General features: G+C 41.7%; 1 protein-coding gene across 2 annotated transcripts in view; it reads right to left on the bottom strand.

The window, feature by feature from the left end:
* Positions 1–10,794: 10,794 nt before the first annotated feature.
* PDE11A (phosphodiesterase 11A) overlaps positions 10,795–14,381 on the bottom strand; it is a 296,962-nt gene continuing 293,375 nt past the window's right edge. For both annotated transcript variants that reach the window (XM_054722954.1, XM_054722953.1), the window contains one exon: positions 10,795–10,950. In XM_054722954.1, coding sequence (XP_054578929.1) covers positions 10,795–10,950 — 156 coding nt within the window. The remainder of the gene's footprint in view (positions 10,951–14,381) is intronic.

Genomic DNA, 14,381 nt, shown 5'->3' on the forward strand with positions numbered 1-14,381 from the left:
AACCGCCAAACGCTTGTGCGTTCCAGTTACCAAGGCAACAAGCCAACCGGAAACGGAAACCTCCTCGCCCGGATATCACTTTGCTACGGAAGGAGATCGTTAGTCATATAAAGGAATCACTGGAAAGAGTCTCTCGAGTACTGATTCAGTCCTCGAAGACGACTTGCGGAGGAAATGAATTGGGAAAAGGGAGGAATCCCCTCCTGGTCGTTTTGAGGCGGAAACTCTACTTCCCGGCATGCACCGGTCAAATGTACCCAGGCCCCTTGGGAGTTGGCCGCTTTGCTTTCTGGGAGATGTAGTCTCTGAGGGAGGGAGCCACAGCCTGGCAGATGGGGTTTCACTGGCTTTGTGTTTCTATGTAGGATAAGGGTTGCTTCCTACTTGTTGTGTCATCTTGGTCTTTGGCGAGGGGGAGGAAGGTTCGTGGTCGTGTGTCCTGTATACTACGTGCTGCATACATGTGTTGTTCCGCGTTTTGTTTTTGTAAATTAATGGGATAGAAAAGGTGGAATATTTCCTTGGAAGTACCCTAGACTTCTGTTTTTAAGCTGCCTTGAGGGCACACTTTGTTAGAACAAAATATGCAGAGACCAAGAGTCCTTATTTTTTGCCATTTCCACAGGAAATGGTTTTGTGAATCTTATCAGGTATGAGAGTCTTTAAATTTTAGATCCAAGTATCTCCCACTTCCCTTTTTAATAAACAAGTATTACTGAGTTGGTGTTTAAACTTGGCTGTGTTTTCTGCCCTGGTCCTCCAAATTTTATTGAAATTAAGAAACAAATCTTCCTTGCTCTCCCTATATCTCCACTGATTTTCCATGATCTGTATTGACCTGTGTATACTAAGGTGACCAGATGTCCCGCTTTTGGAGGGACAGTCCCGATTTTTAACAATTTGTCCCGCGTCCCCCGGCGTTTTAAAAAAGTCCCGATTTTTGGAAAGAACGCACGACAAGCTAGGGAACGGCGGGAGAACGGGAAGGGAATATACGGTTTTCGGCGGCCATGTGGCTTTTTAGCAAGGATATGAGTTTTATATTATTTTTGTTAATTTTATAATGTTAAACTTTAATAATAGCAAATAATTGTTGAGAACTGATTATCGAGAACTGCTTATCAAAGTTCGCATTGTTGATCAGTTGTTAGAATTCGACCACCATTGTTTGGACTTAATGAACAATGGCATTTTTTGGGATTGGCAACGACGAAAACATTTTGTAACTGTCTCTCAGACGATACACATCGTACTGCGTGCTAGTAAGCTAGTTAAACAAGTGATGTCATTACAAATTAGCTATTCAGGTCATTTAGGTAATTTATTTATTTATTTCATAAATACATAAATTTTCTTGAATTTAGCAGACAGTACTCATATTATTTATATTTTATAGTGGCGGCAAAAAGTCTAGCGCCGGCCTTGAAAGTGACACTTACGACTTACATTATGGCAAATTCAGAGGAAAAATAATACAAGTTGGTATTGTTATTATTTAGAAAGAAATATAGGATTAAAATAATTTTTAAAATATAGTTACTTTATAACAATCAAATTAATTTAATTTATAAACTAACAATAAAATATGTTCATGTAATTATGTACCTACTTACTGTGTTTTTAAGCAATATGTATATAATAATTTTTAATATAATTTTAAATTATGTTTTTTAGATTTTTAACATAATGAGTAAGAAAAGAGGATGCAAATTCAACGATGATCTAAGAAGTGAATTTCCTTTTATTAAAAAAACCAAAAGCAATTACAATATAGACCAAATTTTTAATCAAGAACCCCCCCTCCCCCGGGCCGAAACCGGTTTGGCTCAGTGGATAGAGCGTTGGCCTGTGGACTCAAGGGTCCCAGGTTCGATTCCGGTCAAGGGCATGTACCTTGGTTGCGGGCACATCCCAGTAGGGGGTGTGCAGGAGGCAGCTGATCGATGTTTCCCTCTCATCGATGTTTCTAACTCTCTATCCCTCTCTCTTCCTCTCTGTAAAAAATCAATAAAATATATTTAAAAAAGAAAAGAACACTCCCCCCCCCCCCCCCCCCCAGTCAATGGTGTCCCGCTTTACCAATGTTAAAATCTGGTCACCTTAGTGTATACCCAAGAAAAACGGTGTTTGAATAAAAGCATCTCTGCTATATATCTAAAGACTTCAGTGCCAGTCCTTTATCTGCCTCCTCTATGGTTTTGCTGCCCCTACATATTTCCTATATATACAATTTCAGAGCCAACAGCAACTGTATTATATGACTCTCTATTAGACCATTTATGTGTATTAGTTCTAATCTTATTGTCCACCCTGTAGTCTATATATTACAGATGAAGAATCTGTCTACTGGAAAGGTTCAAGTGACTTGCCCAAGACCACACAGTTAAATAGTTAGTAGCTGTGCCATGATGTTCGAACAGCTAGTTTTAGTAGGAAATAGTGACTGGTGAATAATCTGTTCCATATACCTCCTAAAGATGAGTTTTTAAGGGCTCAGTGTTTGGTGCCAAGTTGTATGACAGTGGATTAGTGTCTTTTTTTCTCCATTAAAAAAAAGCAACCAAGTTTGTTTGGGTAATAGAAGTGTGAGCTTCCAGGGCTGAACTGTAGCTGTGAGCAGATGTTAAGAAATAATGTGGGGGTGGTGTGACTCCTAGTCACTTGGAATAGCTAGGAGGGAACTTTTATAGACTTGCGATTGCTCCTATCATAAAGCAACTGATTTTATGTACTAATTCAGTCTTTTCCTTTGCTCAGAAACTGACAGAGCTGTGTTCTTATGGGTGGAATTGGACAAAGAAGCTTCCACTGTATGAATATCAAGGAAGGGACAAACTACACCCATTTCAGCAGGGTTGAGTAGGGCTCCGGGCCACCTATAGAAAACAGTTGATGAGGATCACCATAACCTTACTCCCAGGCTTCTTTCAACCCAGTCTCTGTGTGCACCATTTAAGGGCCTTCAAACCAGGGAGGTACATGGGTTGAGGGATGCTGGCTAGTGCTGCTTAATATTTGAGGGTGAGTGGAGGTACATGGGTTGAGGGATGCTGGCTAGTGCTGCTTAATATTCACCTCTACAGCTGCCTAACTACCCTTGTCCCTTGGAAACTCAGGCTCAGTATTTTAAAATCCTTTTGTATGAACTGTGACTGTGGGTAAGTTGCTTTAAATCAAGGTAAGATGATAGAACATGGAAACAGGAAATTGGGTTATATATCTTTAGTTCGTCTGTTTCTCAGAATTGCATCATGAAAGCATTCACCTTCAAACGGCTTCTTGGAAACATAAGAAAGATAAAAGGACTATCTGCTCTCTGACCCCTACAGGTGTCCGTTGAGGTTCCCCTCTTTGTGTTGGTAACTGAGTGTGGCAGCGGAAGGGGCAGGAGGGAGGCTGTTCTGTGTCTTCTCCCTTATTTCATGTGCTGGCTTGACAAAAGCAGGACTTTCAGCTTAGACAGATGGAGGGCAGGTTCATTTTCAAAATGAAATGAGTGCCCAAATCACACTGTGAAATTGGCATGACCATCACTGCTGCTGTGATAGACTTTTAGTTTGCCTCCTATAGGCAGTTGGGAAATAGATTTGGGTGTGTGTGTTTTTTTTTTTGTGTGTGTGTGTGTGTGTGTATGTGTGCAGGGGGAGAGATGGTGAAAGAAGATCCTTTAATTAATGATAGAAATTCTGGAAAGCAATAGATGACATAAAATGTCATAAGGATCAGTGTGTTTCCAACAGGATCTTGAAAATCTGGAGCATATATCAAAAAAAAGTAACTGTATCGTGCCATTCCTAGCAATAAGGAAGAATTTAGTGGTTGCAATAAAATGATTTAGTGCCTCATTGAAAGGAATTACTTTGGGAAAACGGCGTTGGATTTTGCTGCATAAGGGGAGGCATGTTTACCACATAGAATTCCATTCAGGCAAAATGTATAAAAGCCAAAAGCATTTAGACCAAGCATGTTTGCTTCTTAACATGCTTATGTTTCTGCTGGCCAAAGTGTGAAATGATCAAATTCTATTTGTGTTGTTAATCTATTTGTCATTTTCTTTTAAAACTGGTTGGAAGGTATGTTTTCTTATTAATTCTGTGAGCATCCTATTGGTAAACATGGGTAATTTATGAGCATCTCCACAAACAGAGCCGTGGTCAGACATCTTCCTTAATAAAGGAAGACCTTCTGCAGAACCATTTTCCAGTTGTTATGTCTTTCCCCATTTAGTTCCAGGCCATTTTCTACAATGTGGTCAGTTTGGGGGGCTCAGTTATCTTGTTTCCTCCCTCCCCCATCTTTCACCATAACAGAGAAGAAAATAATAAGTTAGTGCCAAGTTGGTAATGTAGATGACTGACTTTTAGGACTATGTGTTTAATCTTTTAAGACTTTTGGAAAGATTGTATTCCAAATCAATGCTTAGGAACATTTATACTCAGATGGTGAGACATTTAACCTCATTATGAACTCTTCTTTCCTGGTAATTCCAGTTTTATTAATTTTTAAAATTTGATTTTCTTCTTGAATATAGCTTTTTTTTTATCAAGTAGTTTATATTTGGGGGCTTACAGTGTTATGATCTAAATGAATTTATTGGAGATCATAGCAGCAAATGATTTATAAAAGGAATTAGAGAAGGCACAACTGTGGATACTGGCATTTAAAAATAATCAATCACCTACCCAAACAAAGAACTACTCTAGCCCCTGTGTTTATAAAGGGTACTTTTTGTACCAAGACCAGGTCCTGCTTTGCCTAACTTCCCTCATAATCTTTACAGCTCTTCTGTGAATTTGGTGATTCTTATTGTTGGCCACACTTGAAAAGCATGGATTAAGATGCTAGTAGTTGCTGTAGCCAGCACGGGAGGACTGGTGATTGCTTAAGCTGGCCAGTAGGGGCCACACTACACCTCTTCCCTCTCCCCACCCTCTACCCCTCCCCTCCTCCCCCCCACCCCCTGGGTACCTCCTCTTCAGTCATTTGAATTGGCTTTGGGTCATTTGCTGCAGTTTGTTCTAATAGAACAGGCACAACGCTGTAAGAATTTTAAAGTTTAAGCACCGAAGCCGTTGTGTAATTGTATGGCATCAGTGTGGCTGACGGCCCTGAATTGATGCAATCCCCCTGTGTAATTGCCCATGCAAATTTGAGCAATCTGTGAGGACGCTGGAACCTGCATTTGGCTGCAGACTCTTCTCCCTCTAGGAAAACTTGAATAATTCGAATTATTTTGTCATCTTTAAAATGTTCCAAGGAGACAGCTGTCCCAGCATCCTTCTCACACAGCAAACATCACAGATCCAGGCAAGGTTAATGGGCTAAAAGTGATCGTCACAATTTCATTTATTGGTATTCAGATGCATGCTTGCCTCTTTCAGTCCTTATATCCTCCCCCCCCCCCCCAAGAAGAGAAAGAGTATTCCAAAGCTTTAGTTAAACCTTAAGCATTTTATTAAAAACAAAGATATTTAGGTCTCTTAAAGCAGCAGAATATTTCAAAATCATGGATTAGTTGCTTGTGAAATGGTCCAGCCATCTATAATGTTGTATTCTTACAATGAAACATCACCCTGGGAAATCTACACAAAGGGAGTGACTTCAGACAACTCAATTGAAAACATATTTCCCTCCTTTTGTGTAAAGCAATAATTAGGAAGCAAATCAGTAGGAGATCCTTTTTAGATTATTGTACATAAAAATAAAATGGCAAAAGCAATTTTTCCCTAAGGGAATGAGGCCCAACAAAACCTAGTCTACTATTTCCACACCACCATGCCCTTCCTTCTTTCCTTCCTTCCCTCCTCTCTCCCTTCATTCCTCTCTCCCCCCTCCCTCCCTTTCTTTCTATTTTCTTTCTCTCTTTCTTTTTTTTAGTTCATCTCAGTATGATTTAATCTAAATCTGAAGAAAAAATGATATTGTAACAGACACACATGCACACAGAAAATAAACACAAAGATAAATGATGGCCTCAAATAACATTTTTTTTTTCACAGCAAATACTTAATTTACTTAATAAAACAAACATTTCTGTAGGAGTGTATACATTCAACAACATTGTTATAGATTTAATACACAGATAAACATCTTTAGCACTGTTGAGAAATGTACTAAATATGCAACAACATTCAAAATTAAATTAGAAAAGATGTACAACCCCACATTACTAGCTGAGGTGAAGGTAAACAATGTAAGGAGGACATCAGTCATTACTAAATCCAGGTGCTCATCATGAAATTCTCCAGACACACTGCATTTTATTTCTGCCAGCTATGTGTTTTATTCTATTATTGCTCACTTATGAAACTTAGGAAATTTTGGCCTCCTTGTAGCCAGACTCAACCTTTAAATTTCCTGGTACATTTGAGCTTTGGGAGGTCCTTACAGCGCATGGCAGAACAACAGGTAATGGAACTTCACTACAGTGGCTCTGCCAGAGTTCTTAGGTTCCCAAATCAGGTTTTCTTCTGTTGCTTTAATGAATCCTTTCTGTTTTTTGTTTGTTTGTTTTCCAATTAAAACACTTTTCTTTATATTTAAATGTGTTTAGATTTCAGTCCCACTTGAAGGGAACTACTCCTGGAGATAAAACTGTTACCTTATGTTTCTGCTATTCAAGAAGAGTCAGCAGGATAAATAGATTTTAAAATAATTGCACTGCAAGGTAAATTAAGCAGACTCTGTTTAAAGCCCTAAGGCAAGTGGAAAAAGTATGAAAAAATTTGATACATGAAAACAGCAACTGAATTACTTACCAATAATATTGTTATTACACTAACTAAAATTTAAAGGTTATTTCTTTTTTAAATTTATCTTTATTGTTGAAAGTATTACAGATGCCCCTCCCCCCCACACCCATTGACCCTCTTCCCCCTCTCCTCCACTCCCCCTGCCCTACCTCAGGCCTTCACCACATCATTGTGTGGTTATTTCTAACCTAACATATATGTAAATATAAAATACTTGGAAATGGATAGACATCTCAGATTTTATTTTTTTATTTTATTTTAAATTTTATTTTATTGACATCTCAGATTTTAGAAACAGAAAACACACATGCAATTTTAACTTCTTTTGACTCGCTTTATAAATTTACTTTTAAATTAAATTGACTACTATTTATGGGATATCTATGATATGAAATCATCTAAAACTGTCCTTTATGTGATAAAAGGATATATTTAAAAAAAATTGTACTGATGATAATCTTTCATGATCACTAGAGGCGGGCTCAGACATATCTGTGGTGAGGTTATTTTTAAATCTACCCCATATATGTAACTTTTTATTTTGTCTTTAATGAGATGACCTTTTTAGGTTTATTCCTATTTTATTCGAGAACAGAAAACAAGACTGCTACCTGAGGACACTTTTTGAAAGTTAAATACGGCTGGTCCTTTGGTGTGGAAATGAAGTCAGTGCTCTTATTTTACCAAACAGAAAACCTGGGGCCTGGAGAGTCCCAAGATAACAGGTCCAGCCCGTAGCCAAGGCAGGATGGAGCCCTGGTCCTGCTGTGCACGGATGGCGGCCTTTACAGTTTGCCAAGCTGACCCTACTGGCCAGGCTTGCCAGCTACAGAGTAGGTTGTGCATGTGTTATCTCCACACCGAATAATAAGAGAATAAAGAGCATCTCTAAAACAAAAGCATCTTGTGGAGAAAGTAGGATGAAGTAATTTCAAACATGAATGCAAGCAACTCGAAGAAGCAAACATAATCTGGTCAACTGGAGGTTTTGTAAGAAGGCTCACATTTTAAATGCCTTCCTCCAATAGGAAATAAACATAATAATAAGGATTAGGGAATTTCGCTTTCTCTCTTTTGGAAAAGCAGAATATATGGATAACTACACATAGCTCACATTCTTGGAAAATTATACATTATTTAGAAAAGGGATTTAAAAACCTTAAACTCCCAAGAGTTCAACCTCTAACCCCCTGGGTTGTTGCTACCTTCCTTTCCCACTGCCTGGGTCGAGGAGGAACAGGCCAAGGCATTAGTCAGCAGTTTCTGAATTCTGACCCACAATAGGAAAGATACTTCCAGACAGGAAAAATAGATGGAGGCAATTACAAACAGCTGCTTGATTGATGGTTGACATTGTCAGGGCTCCACTGTATGGCAGATTGCAATGATGTTGAACTCCCCTTGCTACCAGTGGACGTTGCTATTGGCAACCGTGCAGTGAAGCCAATAAAAAGGCAAGGAAATGAAGGGAAAACTCAACCTTAGTGGAAGCCGGAGGGTCTGTGCTATAAATTATGTTCCCCTTAGCAATACGCAGCATCAGTGTTCAGGATCGCTGTAGTGCTTGTAGCTGCCTGCAGTCTCCGCGGGCCCTGGGTCCAGTTTTATCACCAGGCACATGCTTTAAAATGTTGCTGGAGATAGACTGGCATCCGTCTGTCTGGGCTATTTATATTGTTGGGGAGGATAACAGATGTGGGTTCGTCTCTGCCTCACCCGGTCTGCTTTTCAATTCCCGCTTGTGATATAAACCTGTTCTGGCACGATAGCCAGCAACACCTGCAGTGCTTCTGAGCTGCAGACGCCCAGGGTCTGTCCCTAACTCCACCCACCCTTTGTTCCTCACCTGAGGAGAGACAGCCCGGCAGAAGCTATTTCCTTTATAGCAGAGTGATTCCGAAAACTGGCTTAATAAAATCCATAAATCTGAACAGCCTCCTCTTACCTGCTCTGCGGAGGCAATTTTTCCTGCACTCATTTTCTCCTCTAGTCCCTCTAGTCTTCCCTGCAGAGGCAGCTGTAAAGGGCAGCTAGGAACATTATATTTTAGGACTCCCACTCCTTCCTTCTCTCTTTGTCAAACCCCTCCCTGCTCAAGTATCTCTCTTTTCTAAGCAATTGATGACAGGATTGTGCACGCCCAGGTGATTTGGTTACAAGTGCGTTTGTCTGTGTGGATTGACTTTCACCTTCGCTTTGGCAGTTTTCCGACCACCTGCCTCAGTTGCTTCTCCTCCTTGCCCCCTTTCCTCCTCCTCTCCCTCTTTCTCCTTCTTTTACCCCTCTTTGCCTGGCTTATAATTTTACTTTGTTTCTTGCCACCTGGCATCTTACTTCTTCCCTATGTGCATCTGCTCTTCCCTCACTTCTGCTTTGGTACCTTAATTTACCCATTTTTTTAAAACACATGTCCTGAATGCCTGCTCCATGCCAGGAAAACAATGTTCTTTGTGGACCTCGGCCCCTATTTCCTTAGTATTTGAGTAATGAAGTTAATAACTGATACTAGCCAGGGGCAATAAGAACAAAACATGGTTTTAGATTTTTCAGAGCTGGTGTGAACTTCAAGGTTCATCTGATCCAGGGATTTTCAAACTCCTCAGAGCCCCTTTAAGGAGCACCACGTATGTAATCAAAGACATGCGGGTGTGCAGGGGCTCTGGATCCCCTAACCGGCTTCAAGTGGAGGACTTACGGAGAATGTTTTATGCCTTGGAGATTCCTTGTGAGATTTATTTGAACAAAGAGTTACAAGGTTAAAGCATGCTTGAAAACCATTTCCTAGTGTAGTCTCATTTGACAAATGAGGAAACAGACTGACAGAGAGAGGTTAGGTGAAGTGTCCAAAGTCATCCAGTCACTATGCCAAAGCTAGCTTCTCACTTCCCATTCTTTGGATAAGGCATAGCATGACCTCAATCTCAGGTAAAATGGGAAGCAAAGTGGCTTTCTAGTCATTGCATTTATTTCGTATAATTTATTCTCACCCATTATAAACCTGGCTTTCAATAGAATATGTGGTCTCTGCCTAGACCATTATTTGTTAGCCTGCCAGACATTATTTCTAACACTTAAGGAAAAATCCAAAATTGGAGACTCCTGCATTTGCCTGTAGGTTGGTGCTGATAGTGACTTTCGGTTTTATACAAACACCATCACCAGGAGAACTCAGGGTAGTCAATGATCATTCTCCATGGTGCTGCTGTGTCCTGTTGAAATGTCTGGCTGTTGGAAATAGTTTCTAAATGTTCATATGCCACTTGTGGTAAATCCAATTATAGATTTTCTTTCACCCTTACTTTAATTAAAGCCTATTAATCTATTCTTTCTGGGAGTAGAGTTGGTCTACAATGAAGATTGAATTAAAAAACTGAAAAAGGGGACCACCATCCCAATGCAGTGTTATGAATCTTGTATAAACCCCAATCAGACAAACACATTTGATGTATTTCTACTACAGATTTTTTTTTTTTAGGGGAAATGTGGGAATAGTTGGTGTTGGTAAGGATAATATAGTTTATCTTTTACAAGTCTCTTGGCTCTGAGCCATCATTAAGAAGCTTTAGGATAAAAATAAAATACCTCTACAGAATACAAATCAGGGTTCTTAGGACAGCCTGGCACTGAAGGGCACTGGGGAGAGAATGCAAGGGCAGGCATTGTTGCCTTGTAGCAAATAAAAGAGCCATATACAAAATGAAGCAACTCTAGTGACGCCCGTACTGGTCCGTGTTCCCTTGGGTCAGAATGGGCAGGGCCGCCTGGATCCACAGCTGTCCCCTGCCCAGCGCCTGTCTCAGCCTCAGCCCATGTCTGTTCATCATAGAAAGTCGAGGGTCCTGGGGTGTGCTCCCCGCCCCACCTCCTCCTCTGTCCTTCCCGTCCCGCCCTTTCCTGGCGGCCACACTTCAAGGTGAAACCCCAGGCATGCTTCCCAGCTCAGCCTCCAGATTTTCTGTCTGTCTGAGCTTAAAGAACAATAGGATGAAGAGCCTGGACTTTCAGGATGCAGTCATTTTGCAGCAGCAGCTGACCCCGAGGGTTAGTTACTGTTTGCCGAGGCCACCACGAGGCCCGCAGAGCAGGGGGAGGCAGGTGAGACCAGCAGCCTTTTCTGGTGCAGCTCTTCCCACTTACTTCTGTTCTCAGACACCGAATCCAGCATCGGCTTCAGTTTCACATTGACCTTCACCAAGGCCTAAAGCAAAACAATCAGAAGGTGGGGGAGAGAGGAACTGGAGTCACTGACATGATTTTCCAGCTTTCACGGGGAGAATGGAAACCGGCTGTGAGGAATGAAAGTGATGATTATTTGGTAACCAAGAGCTATTTACAAGAAGTACACATGCATTGAGTGCCACTGTTTTATACTAATAGAGCCGATGCAGAAAATGAAAAAATAAGACAGGTGGCTGTGTACTACTCCCGGGTGCCAGCCAATTAGATTATGATCCTGTTTTAGATCCACATCAAGCAAGAGGAAACAAAATATCTAGCTCACACATGTCTTCTAATATGTGTATCTTTGCCTGCCATGGAGACCTCCAGATCTCAATAGACCATGAACTTAAATTTTTACAAAAATAAACTTGCTCTTTGCTCCACCGGAGATGACTCCAGGTGGACTTACCTGAATAAGAGGCCAGGTAAAATCTTGAAACAAGAGGAGGTTCTCATTTTTAAAGCAAGGATCTTGGAACTGTGCCAAAGGTACAGATCACTGGGAAAATGTATGGAAATAGACATAAGGGAAAAGAAGAAGTGGGGCGGGGGGGGGGAGGAGAGGGACAAAGGGGTGTAGGAGAGATGAGGAAAGAGGAAATGTAGGGTGTAGCGACTGACCCATGAGGCTAATGAAGGTCAGGATTTAGGGTCCTACTGTAGGAGACCCTTCTAAATATTGCCTTTTTACTTAACTATGTGTGTTTTTTTTTAAGTCCTCTACTCCCCAATGGTATAAACTTTTGGCCTCACAAAACTTGGATCACCCCTAAAGGGGAACAAGGATCGTGGAGCTGTGGGGTGTTAGCTCATGGAAAGTAACACTTCCCGTTTCCTCTTCAGGCCTCAGGTCCGTGTTCTGTGGCCACAGATGAGATCCCCAGGGGCGTGGAGACACCTTGCTGGTGTGCCTGCCCCGTGCACCACAAGGGAAACAAACCACCCGGAAGCACACCTCCTGAAAAGCTTCCTCCCAGCTTGACCCGTGGCTAGGGGGCGGCCAAGAGCAAAGTCCTCCACAGGAGGAAGAGCTCTCTTCCCTAAGCCTGGCCGCAGCCACCTGTTTATCCCCTCCCCCTCCCTCTCCAGCAAGTGATAGGACCACAGGTAAAATGTGACTGGATGTAAAGTAAGTAGGTGAGGGTTGCAACGCCCAGAAACAACTGGTATCCCTCTGAGCGGTAAGCACGCCAACTTGGCTGAGATGATGTTCTTTCACATCGATGTCCCTTTCACAGAGCATATTCTCTCCCTTAAAAGTGATACTTACCACACCAAGCAACAGCACCTACATTTTATGTTGTTGTTAATCTTCAACTGAGGATATACACTGAGTGGCCAGATTATTATGATCTCTGAACGCATAATAATCTGGCCACTTGGTGTGTGTGTGTGTGTGTGTGTGTGTGTGTGTGTGTGTGTATTAGAGGCCCAGTGCATGAATTCATGCATGGGTGGGGACCAGCCAGCCTGGCCAGAGGGAGGGGACATGGGCGGTTGGCCAGCCTGCCTGCTGGTTGAACTCCTGGTTGAGGGGGCAATTTGCATATTAGCCTTTTATTATATAGGATTATTATATAAGATATACACTGAGTGGCCAGATTATTATGCATTCAGAGATCATAATAATCTGGCCACTCCGTGTATTTTTTCCATTGATTTTTAGAGAGAGTGGAAGGGAGGGGCAGAGACAGAGAGAGAGAAACATCGATGTGAGACAGACACATGGATTGGTTGTCTCCCCCACGTGCCCTGAACCTGGGCCAGGGATTGAGCCTGCAACCCAGAATTGAACTCGGACCCTTCAGTCTGAGGGCCGATGCTCCAACCACCGAGCCAAACCACTAGAGCAACATCTAATTGTAAACCAGATGTATTAGTTATTCCATACAAAACTATCAAAATCCCATCTAGGTCCATGAAAAAAATGCAGGTGCCTGTTCCTGCTCAACATATAGTGTTTTTGTTTAGCCAGCAGAGTGAGGTAGCAACCAGGGCCACGGTTTCATTTAGCATAGCTTGGCACCGGCTTCTCTTCACTCTGCTCAGGCCTTTTAATTAAACTGACTACTGTAATTTCTATGGAAATTAGTGTTTATGTTATTTTCCTGCTACAAAAGCATTTCTCTAGAACTATTTTTTTTTAATCCCAGGAGCACAAATTGGATTTTTTTTTTCTCTGAAATGTAATTAAAAACTCATTTGATTACTATATTTCTGGCTCTGTTTTACTTATTAAATTCCAGTAATCAGTTTTCTTTTATGAAGCTGCTGGGAAATGATCTCAAAAGCAACACATTTTTCTCTGCTTTGGCAGGTTCCTGAGCATTTTACTAAATTACATTCATAGCACCTGCCCATGATTCGAATTACTCCACCGATTTATTCCTTAAACCATTTAAGTTTGTTTGGCTTAGTCCCCAAAAGAGGTTTCTTGCCTTTATCTAGCTCTTTGTTCTCCCTCTTGCTTCCTTTGTGTTGAAAATCATCTTTTGGAGGAGTACATATTTCTCAGAATTCCTTCTCTCTGCTACGTTGTCCTTAAACACAGAATTGACATTCTAGACTATCATTTTCTCTGGCAGGTGCTGGTTCTAGGCAAAGGCAGAGAAAATACAACCCTGAAGAATTACTCCCCCACACACACACTAAAAATGTGTTACACAAATGCAGTTAACTCAGAGGATACAGAACTATTAGAATATTAGGAAAGCAAGGGATGACCCACACACCTAAGTTCCCAGGTCTATCGGGAGGAGAATTGCTCCCAGTATTTAGAAAGGCATGGGTATTCCTAAAAACTTCTCATCAGCAAGTGCCACCAGATGAATTCTGTGCAAATGCCTCTAGGATCTGTCTTGTTTGACTTGCTGTTCACTCAGAGAAAAAGAAAGAAACCACTTCTTGCCTGTCTGCTCATACACAGAGGGACTCAAAGATACCTATGCTCTATGCCATCAGCCCAGGGCTGCTGGGTCTCCTCTGCGGCATCCCTGTGGCGTGGATTTTCAGTTTTCATTCATGTCCAGAGGCAGTAAACTCACCACTTCTTAGGGGCGTTCAGTTTACTTTTGGTTTTGATTTTAGAGAGCTGTTCCTTACATTGAGCTGAAATCTATGTCCCCGTAACTTCTACCTGATGGTTCAGTCCTTGGGGTGCTTGCCCCTTAAACCAGAAGCTACTTGGGCAATGTAGGACTGATGGCTCATGTGCTGCCTCAGCTGTAGAGTAGGGTTGGATCTGACCCAACAACCCAACCTGGGATGTGCTGCATCCTGGGGGCACCTGTGTGGATATCACTGGGGCTCTGAGCTCCCTCCTGGCCCACCACAGGCAGGGCCTTGGACACATGCTGTAAGGGACACAACCTTAGGCATCCAGTCATCCAGGTGGCTTAGGAACCCCAC

Source organism: Eptesicus fuscus, chromosome 11 (genome assembly GCF_027574615.1).
Source record: "Eptesicus fuscus isolate TK198812 chromosome 11, DD_ASM_mEF_20220401, whole genome shotgun sequence".
In the NCBI taxonomy this organism is placed as follows: Eukaryota; Metazoa; Chordata; class Mammalia; order Chiroptera; family Vespertilionidae; genus Eptesicus; species Eptesicus fuscus.